The following is a 16,680-nucleotide window of genomic DNA, read 5'->3' as shown; positions in this document are numbered from 1 at the left end:
CAGCCCACCTGAATCCCCTTCCCTGAGCTCCATCCCCTCAGCCCACCTGAATCCCTTCCAGCAGACTCCAGCTGGCCCAGGTGGCTGCATCCCCCATGCCCACCTGCATTCCCTGGCCCACCTGCATTCCCCATGCCCACCTGCATCCCCTGGCTCACCTGCATTCCCCATGCCCACCTGCATCCCCCTGGCTCACCTGCATCCCCATGCCCACCTGCATCCCCTGGCTCACCTGCATTCCCCATGCCCACCTGCATCCCCCATGCCCACCTGCATCCCTCCCTCCCAGCCCAGCTGCCTTCTCCCCTCCCCACCCCTGCCTCCCAGGCTCCTTTTGGAGAGTTCTGAGCCCCTGCTGGGGTGAATTTGGGGTTCAGCAGGAGGTGGGTGGGCTGGGAGGGGCAGGGAGCACCAGGGATTGCCGGGGCTGAGTGGGATCCCTGCAGCTGGCACGGAGCAGGAGGAGCGAGGCCGTGACCCTGGGAGATGCCAGCGGGGCTGTGCTGCTGCTGTGGGGGCGGCTGGCGCTGAGCTGGGGGGGTTTCAGAGCCTGATCCCTCTCAGGCCGTGCAGCTGCTCCTGCAGCCCCTCTGTGGGGCAGCTCGTGGCTCTGGATGTGGCTGGAGCACCCTGTCCTGCTGCTCCTGCTCCCCAGTGATGTGGGGACAATCGGGGTGTCACCACGTCGCTGCTGTGCCATTCGTGGGGACGCCCCAGGTTTGGGGTGCAGCTCCCTGCTCTGCATCCCAAATTGTGCTCGTTCCCGCTCCCGTCCCTTGATCCCAGCCCTGGTTCATCCCAAATCTCTGTGTGAGGGGCTGGGAGCTGTTGGTCCTGGAGGAACTTCAGGAGAGGGATAACAGTGGTTTTGGGGTGTGCTGGAGACTTTTTGGGGTGTGCTTGAGACTTTTTGGGATGCACCAGGCTCCAAATGCCCAGGAGAACCTGCCAGGAGGTGCAGGATTCCAGAAGCTCATCCCACATGGAGGGATTGGCCTCGTTGAGGTCAGCACTGAGGATTCCCTGTCTGCGTGCCATGGACATGGAGGGGAGTGTGGTGGAGCCATCCTGGTGGGATGCTCCTTCCATCATCCCAGTGCCACTGGGGCCGCCAAACTGGGGCTGGATGAAGGGTCTGGAGGTTTTTGGGGGATGTCATCCTGGTGGGATGCTCCTTCCCAGCATTCCAGTGTCACTGGGGCAGCCAAACTGGGGCTGGATGAAGGGTTTGGAGGTTTTTGGGGGATGCCATCCTGGTGGCATGCTCCTTCCTAGTGCCACTTGAGCAGCTCAGACAGGCTGGATGAGGGGTTTGGAGGTTTTTGGGGGGATGCCATCCTGGTGGGATGCTCCTTCCCAGCATCCCAGTGCCACTGGGGCACCCAACTGGGGCTGGATGAAGGGTTTGGAGGTTTTTTAGGGGATGCCATCCTGGTGGGATGCTCCTTTCCAACATCCCAGTGCCACTGGGGCAGCTCAGACAGGCTGGATGAAGGGTTTGGAGGTTTTCTAGGGGATGCCATCCTGGTGGGATGCTCCTTCCCAGCATTCCAGTGTCACTGGGACAGCCCAACTGAGATTGGATGAAGGGTTTGGAGGTTTTTGGAGGATGCCATCTTAGTGGGACGCTCCTTCCAGCATCCCAGTGCCACTGGGGCAGCCAAACTGTGGCTGGATAAAGGTTTTGGAGGTTTTTGGGGGATGCCATCCTGATGGGATGCTCCTTCCCAGCATCCCAGTGCCACTGGGGCCACCAAACTGGGGCTGGATGGAGGGTTTGGAGGTTTTTGGGGGATGTTATCCTGGTGGGATGCTCCTTCCCAGCATTCCAGTGCCACTGGGGCAGCCAAACTGAGATTGGATGAAGGGTTTGGAGGTTTTTGGGGGATGCCATCCTGGTGGCATGCTCCTTCCCAGCATTCCAGTGCCACTGGGGCACCCAACTGGGGCTGGATGAAAGGATTGGAGGTTTTTGGGGGATGCCATCCTGGTGGGATGCTCCTTCCAGCATCTCAGTGCCACTGGGGCAGCTCAGACGGGGCTGGGTGAAGGGTTTGGAGGTGGTCATGGGGTTGTTACCCTACAAATACTCTCAGGGAAGCACTGGATCACTCAGGTGGAAGGTGTTCCTGTCCATGGGGTGGAACTGGATGAGCTTTAAGCTCCTTCCAACCCAAACCATTCCATGATTTTGTGATTTTTACTGCCTGAACGTGTGGATTCTCTGCTGTCTCATGCCTCTGCAGCCCCTATGGATCCCTCAGCACCAGCCTCAGGGAACCCTGGCACTGCCATCCCTAAAACACCCCCAAACCAGGAGCTGGGGATGTTCCAGCCAAGGACATCCCTGCTGACACTCTCTGGTTGTTTTTCACCTCAGACCCAGGGTGATTCCCACGAGGGGAGCGAACCCAGGGCCACATTCCCAATGCCAGCCCTGGGCTGGCTCCTGGCGTTGTCCTGGGTTGCCACCAGCGTCAGCAGGAGCTCAGCTTGGCCCTGAGTCCCCAAGTCCCCGAGTCTCTGTGTCCCTGAGTCCCTGCTGCCACCAGCACGTCCCAAGGACGTGGCACAGACTCTGAGTCTCACTCTGTGCCTCTTCCCTTCCCGTCTGGGGGCAGCAGAGCTGGGCCAGGCAGTGCCATGGCACAGGGAGGGGTGACCTGGGATGTGGCACTGGGGACAGTGCCCAGCCCTTGTGTCAGCATGAGCCTGGAATAAAACGGGAGAATCCGTGGGGTTTTGGTTAATCTTCATGGGCTAAACGTTGATTTTGCTGGATTAATAGAAGTTTTTTCCGTCTTTTTTTTTTTTAGTTTTAAGCCACCTTAAGATAGGCTGAGCTCCCATCCTCCTGCCTCCTGCTGTACAGAATTTTTTGGGATGGATTCCATGGTTCCAGGGGCAATCCTTGGAGCTGGGAGGCTTTTTGGGTCTTCTTTATGCCTTGGGACAGGTTCCAGTGGGAAGCAAGGCAGCAGCTGGGATAAAGCACCTGGAGTGGGAATCGAGACTGGTTTGCTTCCCATGGGGCAGCATCCAGAAGGAGCTGAGTGTTTATCCCTCAGCCCTGCCTGGGCTGTGGGATTTTATCCCTGTCCAAGTGTGGCAGCTGTGATTTGTGGCTTTAAATTTGGGGTTGGGGTGTAAATATGGATGGGGGATGATGTGTTTGGTGGAGTTTGGGGTGTAAATATGGATGGGGGATGATGTGTTTGGTGGAGTTTGGGGTGTAAATATGGATAGGGGATGATGTGTTCAGTGGAGTTTGGGAACAGCAGAAGGAAAATTTGCTCAGAACTGGGAGATATTCCCAACTGTCCCACAGCACTGTCTGTGGGGTTAAACCCCATCCCAGTGTCAAAATGAGGGTCAGGGCTCCCAGGAACTGGTGGATGGCTCCAGGATCGACACTTCCCTCTCCCTGTCCTGCTCTGCTCCTGCCAGGAATGGGGAACTCTCCCAGGATACTTTTGGCTGCTGTGTGGTGAGGAAAGAGCTGTGGCCATTCCCAAACCTCCACAGGCTCTGGAGATGCTGTCCCAGCACTGGGATTTGCCCAGAGCAGCTGTGGCTGTCCCTGGATGCCTGGCAGTGCCCAAGGCCAGGCTGGATGGGGCTTGGAGCAGCCTGGGACAGTGGAAGGTCTCCCTGCCCATGGGGTGGAACTGGATGAGCTTTAAGCTCCTTCCAACCCAAACCATTCCATGATTTTGTGATTTTTCACTGCCTGAACGTGTGGATTCTCTGCTGTTTCATACCATGGGCGAGCACAGTGCACTTCTCCCAGAGCTGGATCCTCCCAGGATGCTGGATGGAGACATTTTGCCTCCTGTACTCCCAGCAAAACCCCCAGGCACCATTTAGCATCTCCCGAAATAAAGCATGAGCAGAGGCAGAAACATCTCACAAGCCCAACAGGACCTTGGGAGAGCCCTGAGAGAGAAAATTGAACCGTGGCAAGGAATTCCCCAGCCCCAGGCTGCTCCAGGTGCCTCTGGAATAACGAGCCCCTTGGAGGGAGCCGCTCTGCTCGTGTTTCTTGTCATGGAAAAGGATTTTTAGGGGTGCAGAAGAAGTGAAGTGAGAGGATGTGCTGATCTGGATGGGATGGGATGGGATGGGGTGGGATGGGATGGGATGGGATGGGATGGATGGGATGGGATGGGAAGAGAAAGAATAGCAGGAAAGGAATGAGAAGATGGCACAGAATGGAAAGGGAAGGAGTGGAAGGAGGATGGATGGAATGGGAATGGGATTGGGTGGGGAAGGAAAGGTATGGGATGGGATGGGATGGGGTGGGACGGGAACAGAAAGAATGGGGAGAATAGAATGGGAAGGGATGGGGTGGGATGGAAGGAGGATGGATGGGATGGGAAGGAATGGGATGGGGTGAGGAAAAAAAGGGATGGGATGGGATGGGATGGGATGGGATGGGATGGGATGGGATGGGCATTTCTCATAGCTCACCGGGTACCAGATGAATGAATGAACTTCCCCCTCCTGGATTTTCCAGTGCCTGTCCCGGTCTCCAGGCAGGGCTGGTGCTGTCTCCAGCCTGGCTGATGTCAAGGATCCCATTCCAGGCGGGAACAGCCGCCCTGTGGCTCCTTGGAGACCGGCTGGGAACCTGCCGAGGCTGAGGGGAGCAGCCGTGCTGGGTTTGGGATGATCCCAGGGAAATTCCCGCTCGGACTGATGGGAAGGGTTGGGAAATCCTGATTGTGAAATCCAGCTCCAGCCCTGAGTGACTGGCCGGGACCACCCGAGATCCTGTGGAATGACATGGAGCGGGGACATCGCTCCTGTGCCCCCAAGGAGCTGCCGCGGGGTTCCAGGAGCTGCTGGATCCCCCAAAGATGCGGAAATCCTGGCGGTTTCACTCCTTCATCCCAGAGCATCCCTGCTGCCTCCCCCCGGGCAGGGATGCAGCAGGGAGAGGCGCTGGGGAGGTGGGAAATCAACCCCAGCTCGGCAGGAAAATCCAGCATCAGATCCCACCCGCAGGAAGGGAGGGATCCGCGGGATTCCCTCTCCTCGTGCCCCCTGCCCGCCTCCGGGAGGGGAAACTGAGGCACGGAGGAGGCTGTGCCACAGCAGGAACGCGGCGTTTCCCAAACGTGCTCCGTGCCGGGATGGGCGGGAGATGGGGCAGGGAATTCCCTCCCCTTTCCATCCCCATCGAACACCGAGAGCCTCTGGATTTTACAGTGGGGTTTTGGGCTTCTTTTTCCCCTGGAAATCCATGGAGTAGAGCACCTGTGGGTCTCAGCAATATCCTCTTTTGGGTTAAAAATGACCCCTCCTGTCACTCAAGGGCTCTGTGGTGTTGACTTCCCCCACCTGGAAATTAAATTTCCCCAATTTTCCCCACTCTTTCCCCATTCCCAGCTCACCTCCGCATGTTGGTGGTGGGGGCTGCCCTGTCCCCATGCTCCATTCCCACCCCAGGACCCTGATTTTGGCACTGGGGATGCTCAGAAATAAATCACCTTTATTCCCTTTGGGATCCCACCCGGAGAGGCAGAACGGAGAACAGGCCAGGGGCAGGATGGGGATTTTTTAGGGATTTCTTTTCCTGGTGTTTTGTGTCCATGCAAGGACATTTTTTGGGAGACAGGAGAGGCCTCTGCGTGTGTTCAAAGTGCCTGGGGCTGCTTCAGGAGCGTGTCTGGGGTGTGAGATCCAGGCTGATCCTTACACCTTTGCTTGTCTGTTTTGGGAATGTTTTTCCTTAAAAATCAGCCCTGGAAGTGGAGCAGAGCTCTGGGTTCCCTGCAGCCTCCCAGGTCTGGGTTTGCCTCATTTTTGGGAGTTAATTTTCAGGAATTAATCCCTGGTAGCCAGGCTGAGGATGGGGAGAAGCTGCCAGGAGGTGACAACCCTGTCCTGAGCTCCTGGCAGGGCCCTCACCCACCTGGGGGTGATTTTGGGGGTGATGGCAACCTCTGATTAATCCCTGAAAATCAACCCCCAAAAATGAGGCAAAGCCGGACCTGGGGGGGGGCTGCAGGGAACCCAGAGTTCTGCAGAGCCCTGCCCCACTTTCAGGGTTGATTTTTAAGGAAAAACATTCCCAAAACAGACAATCAAAGGTTTAAGGATCATCCTGCATCTCACATCCCAAACACACTCCAGGCTTTTGGAGCTGAAGCAGCCCCAGGCCTCTCCTGTCTCCCAAGAAATGTCCTTGCATGGACACAAAACACCAGGAAAAGAAATCCCTAAAACATCCCCATCCTGCCCCCGGCCTGTTCTCCGTTCTGCCTCTCCGGGTGGGATCCCAAAGGGAGTAAAGGTGATTTATTTCTGAGCATCCCCAGTGCCAAAATCAGGGTCCTGGGGTGGGAATGGGGCTGGGGACGGGGCAGCCCCCACCACCAACGTGCGGAGGTGAGCTGGGAATGGGGAAAGAGTGGGGAAAATTGGGAAAATTTAATTTCCAGGAAAGATGGGAAAACTCCCAAATCCCACCAGGGGGTTCTCTCCTCACCCCTGTATCCCAAATCAGCCCCAATTTCACCCGGCTGATTTTGGGGTGTGCAGGAGCAGGGGCACAGCACCATCTAGTGCTGCAGGCACCGAGGAATCACCCAGCTGGAAAAGCAGGAGCAGGAAATCCCTGCAGCTTCCCAGGCCTGCTCTGAATTCCCAAAAAAAAAAAGGAGGGCAGCTTCATTTTGGGAGCTGGGCTGTGGCTGGGAACGGCTTCGGCCTCGGGGTGGAAGGATTTGGGGGATTTGGGGGATGATCCGAGCAGGGATGGGGCTGCAAAGGAGCAGAGAGGAAGATTTGGTTTGGTGAGGGGGGAATGAGGAGAAAATGCCACATTGCAGCCTTGGGGTGTGATGCTGTGGCTGCTCCCCTCGTAGGGTTTTTGTAGGGGGGGGAAAGAGGGGAATGTGGCTTTTGAGGGATGTTTGGGGGGTTCTTGGCATCAAATCTGAGCGTAAGAGAGGGGACTGTGTCCTTTAAGGGTCTCTTGGCCCTGAGGTTGGGAATAGGAATGGGAAAAGTGTCCTGTGGGTGGCTGGGCAGCGTTTGTCCCCCTGTCCCCCTCACACCCACAGGGGGTGCCAAGGGCTGCCCACCCCCTGAATGAGACCCCAGTGCTGAATTTGAGGCGAAGGAGCTGATAAAGGGATTTTTTTGGGAGGGAAATTCCCTCTTGGACACCAAACCTCGATGCTCTTGGCAGCAGGAGTGTTTTGGGGCAGAATTTTGAGCCTTTTGGGATGGGGCAGAGCGAGAACAGAGCCCCAGCTGCCGGTGGGGGATCCCATGAGGGTTTCCCCTTCTTTTCCAGAGCAAACTGGTGAAGTATTTCAGCCGGCAGCTGTCCTGCAAGAGGAAGGTGGCCCTGCAGGAGCGCAATGCCAAACTGGAGGGGTTCCCCCAGCTCCTGCACTGGTTCCGCATCGTCGACATCCGCAAGGAGGTGATGGAGGTAAGGGCTGGCAAGGGAAAAGGGAGGGAGCCTTTCCTTTCCTTTCCTTTCCTTTCCTTTCCTTTCCTTTCCTTTCCTTTCCTTTCCTTTCCTTTCCTTTCCTTTTTCCTTTTTCCTTTTTCCTTTTTCCTTTTTCCTTTTTCCTTTTTCCTTTTTCCTTTTTCCTTTCCTTTTTCCTTTCCCTTTCCCTTCCCCTTCCCTCTTCTTTTTCCTTTCTTTTCCTTTCCCCCTTTTCCTTTCCCCTTCTCCCTTTTCCCTTCCCCTTTCCTATTTCCCCTTCCCATTTTCCCTTTCATTTTCCACTCCCATTTTCCCTTTCCTTCCCTTTTTCCCCTGTGGATTTTTGACCCCACCCAGCAGCAAGGACACCCCATTGCTGTCCCCAGTGGTTGTCACACGGACCCCTCTGCACTGGGGACATCCCCCATGTCCCCATCAGTGTCCTCCTGTCACATCCTGGGCTCCTGCAGGTGCAGCAAGGGGGTGGCACCCAAAGGCAATTCCACTCCAGGGAAAAGGGAATTCTGGAGCGAAGCTCAGGTGCTGCACGTTCCCACTCAGGGATGGGGTTTTCTGGTGCCCCCAGAGGCTGAGCTGGGCCTGGATTTAAAAACTGGATCTAAAACTGTAGAAAAACCTCAGTTCCTCCAGGTTTTCCTGCAGATTCAGGTGGGAAATGGAGGGGTTTGGATCCATGGGTTGTCCCTGGTGTTCCCCGAGGTGCAGAGGGTGCTCCAGCGGGGTTTTCTCCTCCTCCTCCCTCATTCCTGCCCCATTCCTCCCTCAGGAGATCGCCCCGGGGCAGCTCAGCCTGGAGGATCTGCTGGACATGACCGATGACCAGGTCTGTGCCACCGTGGAGAAGTTTGGGGCCAACAGCGAGGAGTGTGCCAGGCTGAACGCGTCCCTGTCCTGCCTGCGCAGCGTCCACAAGTCCGGTGAGTGCCCCCTGTGCCCTCAGCCTGCCCGGCCTGGGTGCCACCGTCCATCCTGCTCTGGGGGCACTGGGAGTGTGGTTTTAGTGTTGGCAGAGCTGCTGCATCCCTGGGGCTGGCTGGGAATCATTTCCTGCAGGGAACATCTGGGAGCTGTGCTGGGAAAAGGGTTTGGGGGTGCTGGTGGGTGAGAGCTGGGACCCCAAAACCCCCCTGCCCAGGAAAGGAGGGGGAGATTCTGCCCCTCTGCCCCACCTGCAGAGCTGCCCCTGGGTATGGGGTCCCCAAAATGAGAAGGACCTGGAGCTGCTGGAGTGAGTCCAGAGGAGGCACCAGAGATGCTGCAAGGGCTGGAGCCAGGCTGGGAGAGCTGGGGGTGCTCACCTGGAGAGGAGAAGGCTCCAGGGAGAGCTCAGAGCCCCTGGCAGGGCCTGAAGGGGCTCCAGGAGAGCTGGAGAGGGACTGGGGACAAGGGATGGAGGGACAGGACACAGGGAATGGCTCCCAGTGCCAGAGGGCAGGGATGGATGGGATATTGGGAATTGGGAATTGTTCCCTGGCAGGGTGGGCAGGCCCTGGCACAGGGTGCCCACCCTGGATCCCTGGCAGTGCCCAAGGCCAGGCTGGACACTGGGGCTGGGAGCAGCCTGGGACAGTGGAAGGTGTCCCTGCCATGGCAGGGGTGGCACTGGATGAGGGCCCCTCCAAATCCAACCCATTCCATGATTTACAGCGTCCCCCGACCCCCCGTGCTTGCAGGAGCTCTGTCAGGAGCCTCAGGGCAGATCCAGCATCGCCTCCAGCTGGGTCAGAGCGGAGCCCCCATTCCCAGACCCCTTCCCAGGGAATGCCCAGCCCTGCCCGCCCTTCCCGGCGCTGGATGCGCCGCTCCCGGTGCTGTGCGGTTCCCGGTGCTGTGCCATTCCCGGTGTCTGTGTGCGGTTCCCGGTGCTGTGCCGTTCCCGGTGCTGTGCCGTTCCCGGTGCTGTGCGGTTCCCGGTGCTGTGCCATTCCCGGTGTCTGTGTGCGGTTCCCGGTGCTGTGCCATTCCCGGTGCTGTGCCGTTCCCGGTGTCTGTGTGCGGTTTCCATCGCTGTGCGGTTCGGGCTGCCCTGCTCTCCCCGGGCGGTGGCAGCACAGCTCCGCTCTTCAGTCGCTGCCGGGGCCGCTCCGGCTGCAGCTGCGCCGGTACCGGGGGCAGAGCGCGGCCCGGGGATGCCGCAGGGACCGGGCAGGTCCGGCTGTGCTGGCACCGGGTCCCAGCCGAGCCTTGGTGGGTCCCAACAGAACCGATTGGGTTGGGAAAGATCCTTTAGGAGCGAGTCCAGCCATTCCCCAGCACTGCCAAGGCCAGCACTGCCCCATGTCCCCAAGTGCCACATCTACACGGCTGTTCAATCCCTGCAGGGATGGGGACTCCACCACTGCCCTGGGCACCTGTGCCAGTGCCTGACCATCCTTCCTATGTAGGAATTGTCCCAAAATCCCCCCTGAGCCTGCCCTGCCGTTCCCTCTGCTCCTGTCGCTGTTCCCTGGAGCACAGCCCGACCCCCCCGGCTGTCCCCTCCTGTCAGGAGCTGTGCAGAGCCACAAGGGCCCCCTGAGCCTCCTCTGCTCCAGGCTGAGCCCCTGCCCAGCTCCCTCAGCCTCTCCTGGGGCTCCAGCCCCTTCCCAGCTCCGTTCCCTGCCCTGGACATGGCCCAGCCCCTCTGGCACAGCCCATCCCTGGATGGCAGCACAGAACCGGTGCTGTGGTGCCAGCTTGGGAAGGTCACTGCCAGCACAGGGGTGGCTCTGGGGCAGCAGCACACCCCTGTGATTAGGGGACCCCAGAACCCCATGATTTGGGGACCCCAGACCCCTCTGCCTGGCTGCTGTCCCCTCCTACAGTGCTCCACCTCAGCGTTTGGGAGGTTGGGAATGAGCCCTGCTGGGCTTTGCAGGTGTGGAGCAGCCCTTGGGGACAGCAGGGGACACAGTTTCAAGGAGGGGCAGCTTTGGAGGCCCAGCAGTGTCCCCAGAGCATGGAATGTCCCAGAGAGGGATCCCAGCTCCAGCCTGGAGAGACTTTGGCCACATTCACGGGTTCTGGATCCTCTCCCTCATGGCACAGAGCGGCAGTGCCACCCCGTGCTGGGGACAGGGGCACTGGGGTGTGACAGTGTTCACAGGGGTCTTATGTTGAGGGAAGAGATGAGGATCTGACTCTATGTAACAGAAGGCTTGATTTATTATTTTATGATATATATTACGTTAAAACTATACTAAAATAATGGAAGAAAAAGTTTCATCAGAAGGCTGGCTAAGAATAGAAAGGAAAAGAATGATAAAAAAGTTTGTGGCTCGTCTCTCTTTCCGAGCCAGCTGACTGTGATTGGCCATTAATTAGAAACAACCACATAGACCAATCCCAGATGCACCTGTTGCATTCCACAGCAGCAGATAACCATTGTTTACATTTTGTTCCTGAGGCCTCCCAGCTTCTCAGGAGGAAAAATCCTAAGGAAAGGATTTTTAATGAAAAGGTGTCTGTGACATCCCCCCTCTCTAGCTGCCCAAACCCAACTCCTGCCTCCCTTCCCCTGGCATTTCCATGAGCTCTCCCTGCTATTTGAGCAAGGGCAGTGGTGCCTCCCTGGGAGCCCCGGCAGGGCTCTCAGCTGCTCTTTGTTCAAACACCTCTGACTTTTAAAGCTGCTCCAAGCAAATCCCACTCTCTCCTCTGCCCTCTCGGCCCAGGGAACTCCCTGCTTTGGAAAATCCACCTTGGCCTTTGGCTGGGCAGCTGCAGGAAGTTTCTCTGGTTCCTCTGGAGTTTTCTGGCTGGAAGGAGATGGAAGCACCGGAGATCTGTGGGAGGCTGCTGCTCCATTTGCTCCCTAATGGGGCAGCTGATGGGGCTGCCAGCACTCCTGGTGCTCCATTGGGTCCCAGCAGGACAGAGCCAGCCAGGCAGGGAGTGTTTGTGTTTCCCATTTAACTCCATCCATCACCCTCTGCTCTGGCTGCTCCATCTTGGGATGCTGCTGTGGCCATTCCTGCTCTGCCACAGCTGGATCAGGATCCTTGGAAATTCCAGCTGCTGTGGGTCCGTGCCCTCCTGGAGATGCATTGTCCCATGGATGACACAGCCCTGGGGACACGGAGGTGACCTGAGGGGTGCAGGAGCTCCCAGGCAGTGGAAGAGACCAAATCTCCCTGAATTTCTGGAGGATTTGGGTGTGGGAAGCTCCACCTGCGATACCAGATGGGCTCCCTGTTCCCAGCCTCTGCCAAGCAAACAGCTCCATCCCAGGAATTCCTCCTCTTTTCATCCCCTGGGAGAGCAGGAGCAGAGTCCCTGCCCCTCTCCTGCCAGCAGGGAGTTGGGAACAGTGGGAATTCTGGCCAGGGAAGGGCAGGATGCTCCCTGGATACCTTGGGTGGGCAGTGGGAGCCAATCATCCCACCCAGCTCCAGATTCCCTACGCCTGTTTTGCTGGGATGTGGGGTTGGGATGGGCAGAGCAGCACTGCTGGGAACTTGAGAATATCCCCCTGGGCTGTTGGGGACTGAGCAGTGATGGGGTTGTCACTTTGGGGTGCACTAAGGGGGTGCTGTGCTGCTTTTATCCATCCATCCATCCATCCATCCATCCATCCATCCATCCATCCATCCATCCATCCATCCATCCGCTGGATTCCAGGGATTTGGAGCTGCTGGCTGGCTCCATGGCTCTCTGACAGTGAGGTTGACCAGCCCTGAGGAGCTCTCTGGGAATTTTTAGGATGGGGATAGAAAAGCATCCCAGGATGGCAGCAATATTCTCTTTGGATGCAGTGTTGGGATTTTAGATCTATTGGGACATGACAGCCCCCCCATGCACCAACAGCCTCAGAAACACCTTTTAATCTGTATTTTAGCTGCATTTTATCTCCTTGTGAATCAATACATTGTCCTCATCCCAAAAATGTAATTGATGAACAAGTTGCATCCTCCTTAAAAGCTGGAATTCCTCGGCAGGAGCTGCAGCGGCCGATTCTGCGACGCCAAGATTTGTATTCATAAAGCAGGAATGAGGCTCAGGATTAACCTTTCCCATCCATCTTTATTTATTGAGTCGTTAATTAGAAGCCTCTAATTTCCCAGGCTGCCCTGGCCTGGGCAGGGAGCTGGAGGCTGTTTCATGGAGATGGATTCATGGATGGGCTTGGAAAAGGAGGAACTTCCCAAGCAGAGCACCCTGGGGGCAGCAGGGAAAATCCCAGTGTTGTGGTGTTGTGAGAGATGAAGTGAGACATGAGAATTTGATTCCAGGTTCTCAGAAGGTTCATTTATTATTTTATTATATTATATTAAAAGACATTATATCCTAAAACTATGCTAAAGAAAAGAGACACCCGAAGGCTGGACAAGAATCAATAATAAAAACCCGTGACAGACTCAGAGTCTGACACAGCTGATGGTGATTGGCCATTAATTAAAAACTATTCACATGCTGGGTAAACCATTCTCCAAACCACATTCCAAAGCAGCAGGGAGAACAGGGAAAAGCTGGAAAACAGGGAGGAGCTGAAGCTTCTCAGGAGAAGAAATCCTAGCGAAGGGATTTTTTTATAAAATATCGCAGTGACACCCCGGAGCATCCCCTAAATCAGTGTGACAAATCCACACTCACCCCCTTGCTTTGTGGGGTTGACAAAGATTGGGTTTTCCTGGGATCCTTGGCAGTGGGGTTTTGTTTTGGGGTTGGATCTCGGAGTGGGATTAATTGAATGTTAAATCCTCCTGGAGCTGTGGCTGCAGGAGTCGATGGGCTGTGACTACTGGGGGATGTGTGCAGGTTTTTAAGTGCCCTCCCGGGAAAAATGAGCTGGGATGGAATCTTGATGAGCCCTGGGAGGGCTGAGGGTGGCTTGGGGACAGCGTGGGGTCAGGCAGGGTCGGGAGCAGTGAGGAAAAAGCAGGAAAATCCCGGATTGGAGGGAATTTGGGAGCTGTGCTGGTGTGGTGGACAGGAGGGAAGGGTTGACCTCCCTGATATCCCCAAGCTGGGGATTCAAGTCCATTCCAGAGGCTGCTATCCTGACATGTGAGTGCTGGTTTCCAAAACACCATGGGCATCCCAAAATGTCCAGGCTGGAGCAGCTTTTGGGAAGGGAAGGAGCGCTGGGAGCATCCCCAGGAGCAGCTGGGCTGCCTCGGCAGCTCCTGTGGGAATTATTGCCAGCCTTTAAATTTTAGGAAAACAAAGCAAACCTTGCTCTTTGTGGTTTGGGACAGGTGGAATTTTTCCATCTCTGGATCCATGAGCTGCATCCCAGCGCTGCCTCCTCTTCCCAGGAGTTTGTTTTCCTGACAGTTTTTAACGGAGAGGTTTGGGAAAAGTTCCCCTGATGAAATGGGGTAGAGTGAGGGATCCGGGGGGGTTAATGAAGCCAAATTCACCCCAAGGGAGCATCCACAGGGACAGGAGAAGTGGCTCCTGGGACTGGGGAGTGGCTTTGGCTGATATCCAAAAAGAATATAATTTTTATTAAATAAATATGATTATATTATATTATTACATAATATATAATTATATAATAAAAATTATTATATTATCTATTATATACAATATCTATTATCTAATATTATATAATACAATATAATATACCATAAATTATATGATGTATTATACATTTGTTCATATACATATATGAACAAATGTATATTATATATAATATATATAATGTATATAATATAATATATATAATATATTTAATATATAACATATAACATATAATCACATGTATAATATATATAATTATATACTTAAATAATATATAAATTATATTATTTAAGAATATAAATAACTATATATATTATACATATTATAATATATTATATATTACTATACGTAATACATGTTATTATATATAATCATATATATTATACATATTACTATATTATACACATTATATAATATGTATAATATATATAATTATATATATTCTTAAATAATGTATAAAGAAATTATAAGTATATAAAATATATATAAGATGTATATAAATAATATAAACAATGAATTATATATTTATAATATATTCAATACTGTATATTATAATATATAATAATAAATAAATAAATAATATATATGTATATATATATGTATATATATATGTATACATATATATATAAATTTAAAATAATATAATATATAATATTTGGAATCCGAACAAAACAACGAAGTTTTGAGGAGCACTCAGGCTACCAATCTGGGGACAAACGGGACAGAGGTGACTTTCCTTCCCTCCAGCTCTCCCCGTGCTTTTCCAGCCGGGAATCAGAGCAGCAGCATCGGGGAGCGCCGGGAGGGAGCGGAGTCCTCCAGCCCCTAACAGGCTTTGGAGCCCGAGGAGCTTTGGGATGTTTTTGTTGTTTTTTCCCCTGTTAAGCGCATTTTCCCGGTTTAAGCTGATCCCATCTCGCTACCTGCCGCCTTCCCCTCTGGATTTGCGTTATCCCGGCTTTTCCCGTTAATTTTTAACCCACACCGGGGGCGGTTTTTATTCCCGGGAGCATCGCTGGGATACGAGGGGCGCAAGGACATCCTCACTCATCTTCATTAACGCCGCTAATTAGCTCCAGGCAGGCTCGGTGTTATGCAAATCAAGGCGAGGGCAGCGGCCAATGGGAAGAGCAGGATTTGCATAGGCGCGCGGTGATTTGCATAGCTGATATTTTTCACTTTTTTTTGCAAATATTTTTATTGTTCTTATTTTTAGTTTCATTTATTTTTATTTATTCATCGTTCTAATGAGTTATTTTATTTTTAAGCATTGATAGTTTTTATTTCTTTTTATTTCTTTTTATTTCTTTTCATTTCTTTTCATTTCTTTTCATTTCTTTTCATTTCTTTTCATTTCTTATCTTTTCTATTTAATTTGCAACATTTTTACTGCTTACTTTTAATTTCTTGTACTTCTTATTCATTCTAATTAATTAGTTTTAATTTTTGGAGTTTTTAATTATGATTTTTATTTATTTTGGTGTATTTTTATTTTCAGTTAATTTTAATTTCAAACCTTTTAATTATTGTTTTAATTATATTCTGATTAATGTATTTTAATTCCTCAAAATTTAATTAATGCTATTTTGTTTACTTTAATTTTTTATCCATTCTAATGAATTCATTTTAATTTTTAAGGTTTTTAATATTATTTTAATTTTTATTCTTCTGTTGGTGCATGTTTTAATATTTCACAATTATTTAGGAGTTGTTTATTTTTAAAAACTTGTTATTTAAAAATATTTTACAATTATCTGGGAATTTTTTCCTGGGAATTTTTTGATATTTTACAATTATTTTGGTCTTTTTTATCAGTTACTTTGATGTTGTGCTCCAAGAAAATGATTCCAGCCAACTCCTCCTGCGCCATCCTCCATCCCTTGACTCAAAGCTTTTTTTCAACCCAAACCTTTCATTTCCCAAGCCTCTGTCTCCATCAGGAGAATGTGGAGCTGCTGGAGTGAGACCAGAGGAGGAGATGCCCCAAGGGCTGGAGCCAGGCTGGGAGAGCTGGGGGTGCTCACCTGGAGAGGAGAAGGCTCCAGGGAGAGCTCAGAGCCCCTGGCAGGGCCTGAAGGGGCTCCAGGAGAGCTGGAGAGGGACTGGGGACAAGGGATGGAGGGACAGGACACAGGGAATGGCTCCCAGTGCCAGAGGGCAGGGCTGGATGGGATATTGGGAATTGGGAATTGTTCCCTGGCAGGGTGGGCAGGCCCTGGCACAGGGTGCCCAGAGCAGCTGTGGCTGCCCCTGGATCCCTGGCAGTGCCCAAGGCCAGGCTGGACACTGGGGCTGGGAGCAGCCTGGGACAGTGGGAGGTGTCCCTGCCATGGCTGGGGTGGGATGAGATGATCCTCAAGGTCCCTTCCCAGCCAAACCATTCCAAGATTCTGTAACACAGAGAAGCTTCTTGCTGGGATGCAGCGCCAGCATCGAAACAATCATGGAACAGTTGGGTTGGAAGGAACCTTTAGGATCACCCCATTCCATGGGACACCTTCCACTCAGCCAGGCTGCTCCCAGCCCCATCCACCCCATAAACACCCCCAGGGATGGAACCTTTAACCCCTGCAGTGCTGATCAGAGAATCCCTGTGACGTTGTTCACAGGGGTCTGAGGATGAGGGCAGAGACGAGGATCTGACTCCATGTTTCAGAAGGCTTGATTTATTATTTTATGATATATATTATATTAAAACTATACTAAAAGAATAGAAGAAAAGGATTTCATCAGAAGGCTGGCTAAGAATAGAAAAAGAAGGAATCATA

General features: G+C 52.9%; 1 protein-coding gene across 3 annotated transcripts in view; it reads left to right on the top strand.

The window, feature by feature from the left end:
- Positions 1 to 16,680, top strand: part of KSR2 (kinase suppressor of ras 2) — an 87,396-nt gene that overhangs the window by 1,196 nt on the left and 69,520 nt on the right. For all 3 annotated transcript variants that reach the window (XM_058036723.1, XM_058036721.1, XM_058036722.1), the window contains exons 2-3: positions 7,307 to 7,447; positions 8,235 to 8,385. In XM_058036723.1, the coding sequence (XP_057892706.1) occupies positions 7,307 to 7,447; positions 8,235 to 8,385 (292 nt within the window). The remainder of the gene's footprint in view (positions 1 to 7,306; positions 7,448 to 8,234; positions 8,386 to 16,680) is intronic.

This window comes from Melospiza georgiana, chromosome 18 (genome assembly GCF_028018845.1).
Source record: "Melospiza georgiana isolate bMelGeo1 chromosome 18, bMelGeo1.pri, whole genome shotgun sequence".
Taxonomy (NCBI): Eukaryota; Metazoa; Chordata; class Aves; order Passeriformes; family Passerellidae; genus Melospiza; species Melospiza georgiana.
The sequence above is the reverse complement of the archived record's forward strand: the minus strand, read 5'-3'. Positions and strand labels throughout refer to the sequence as shown.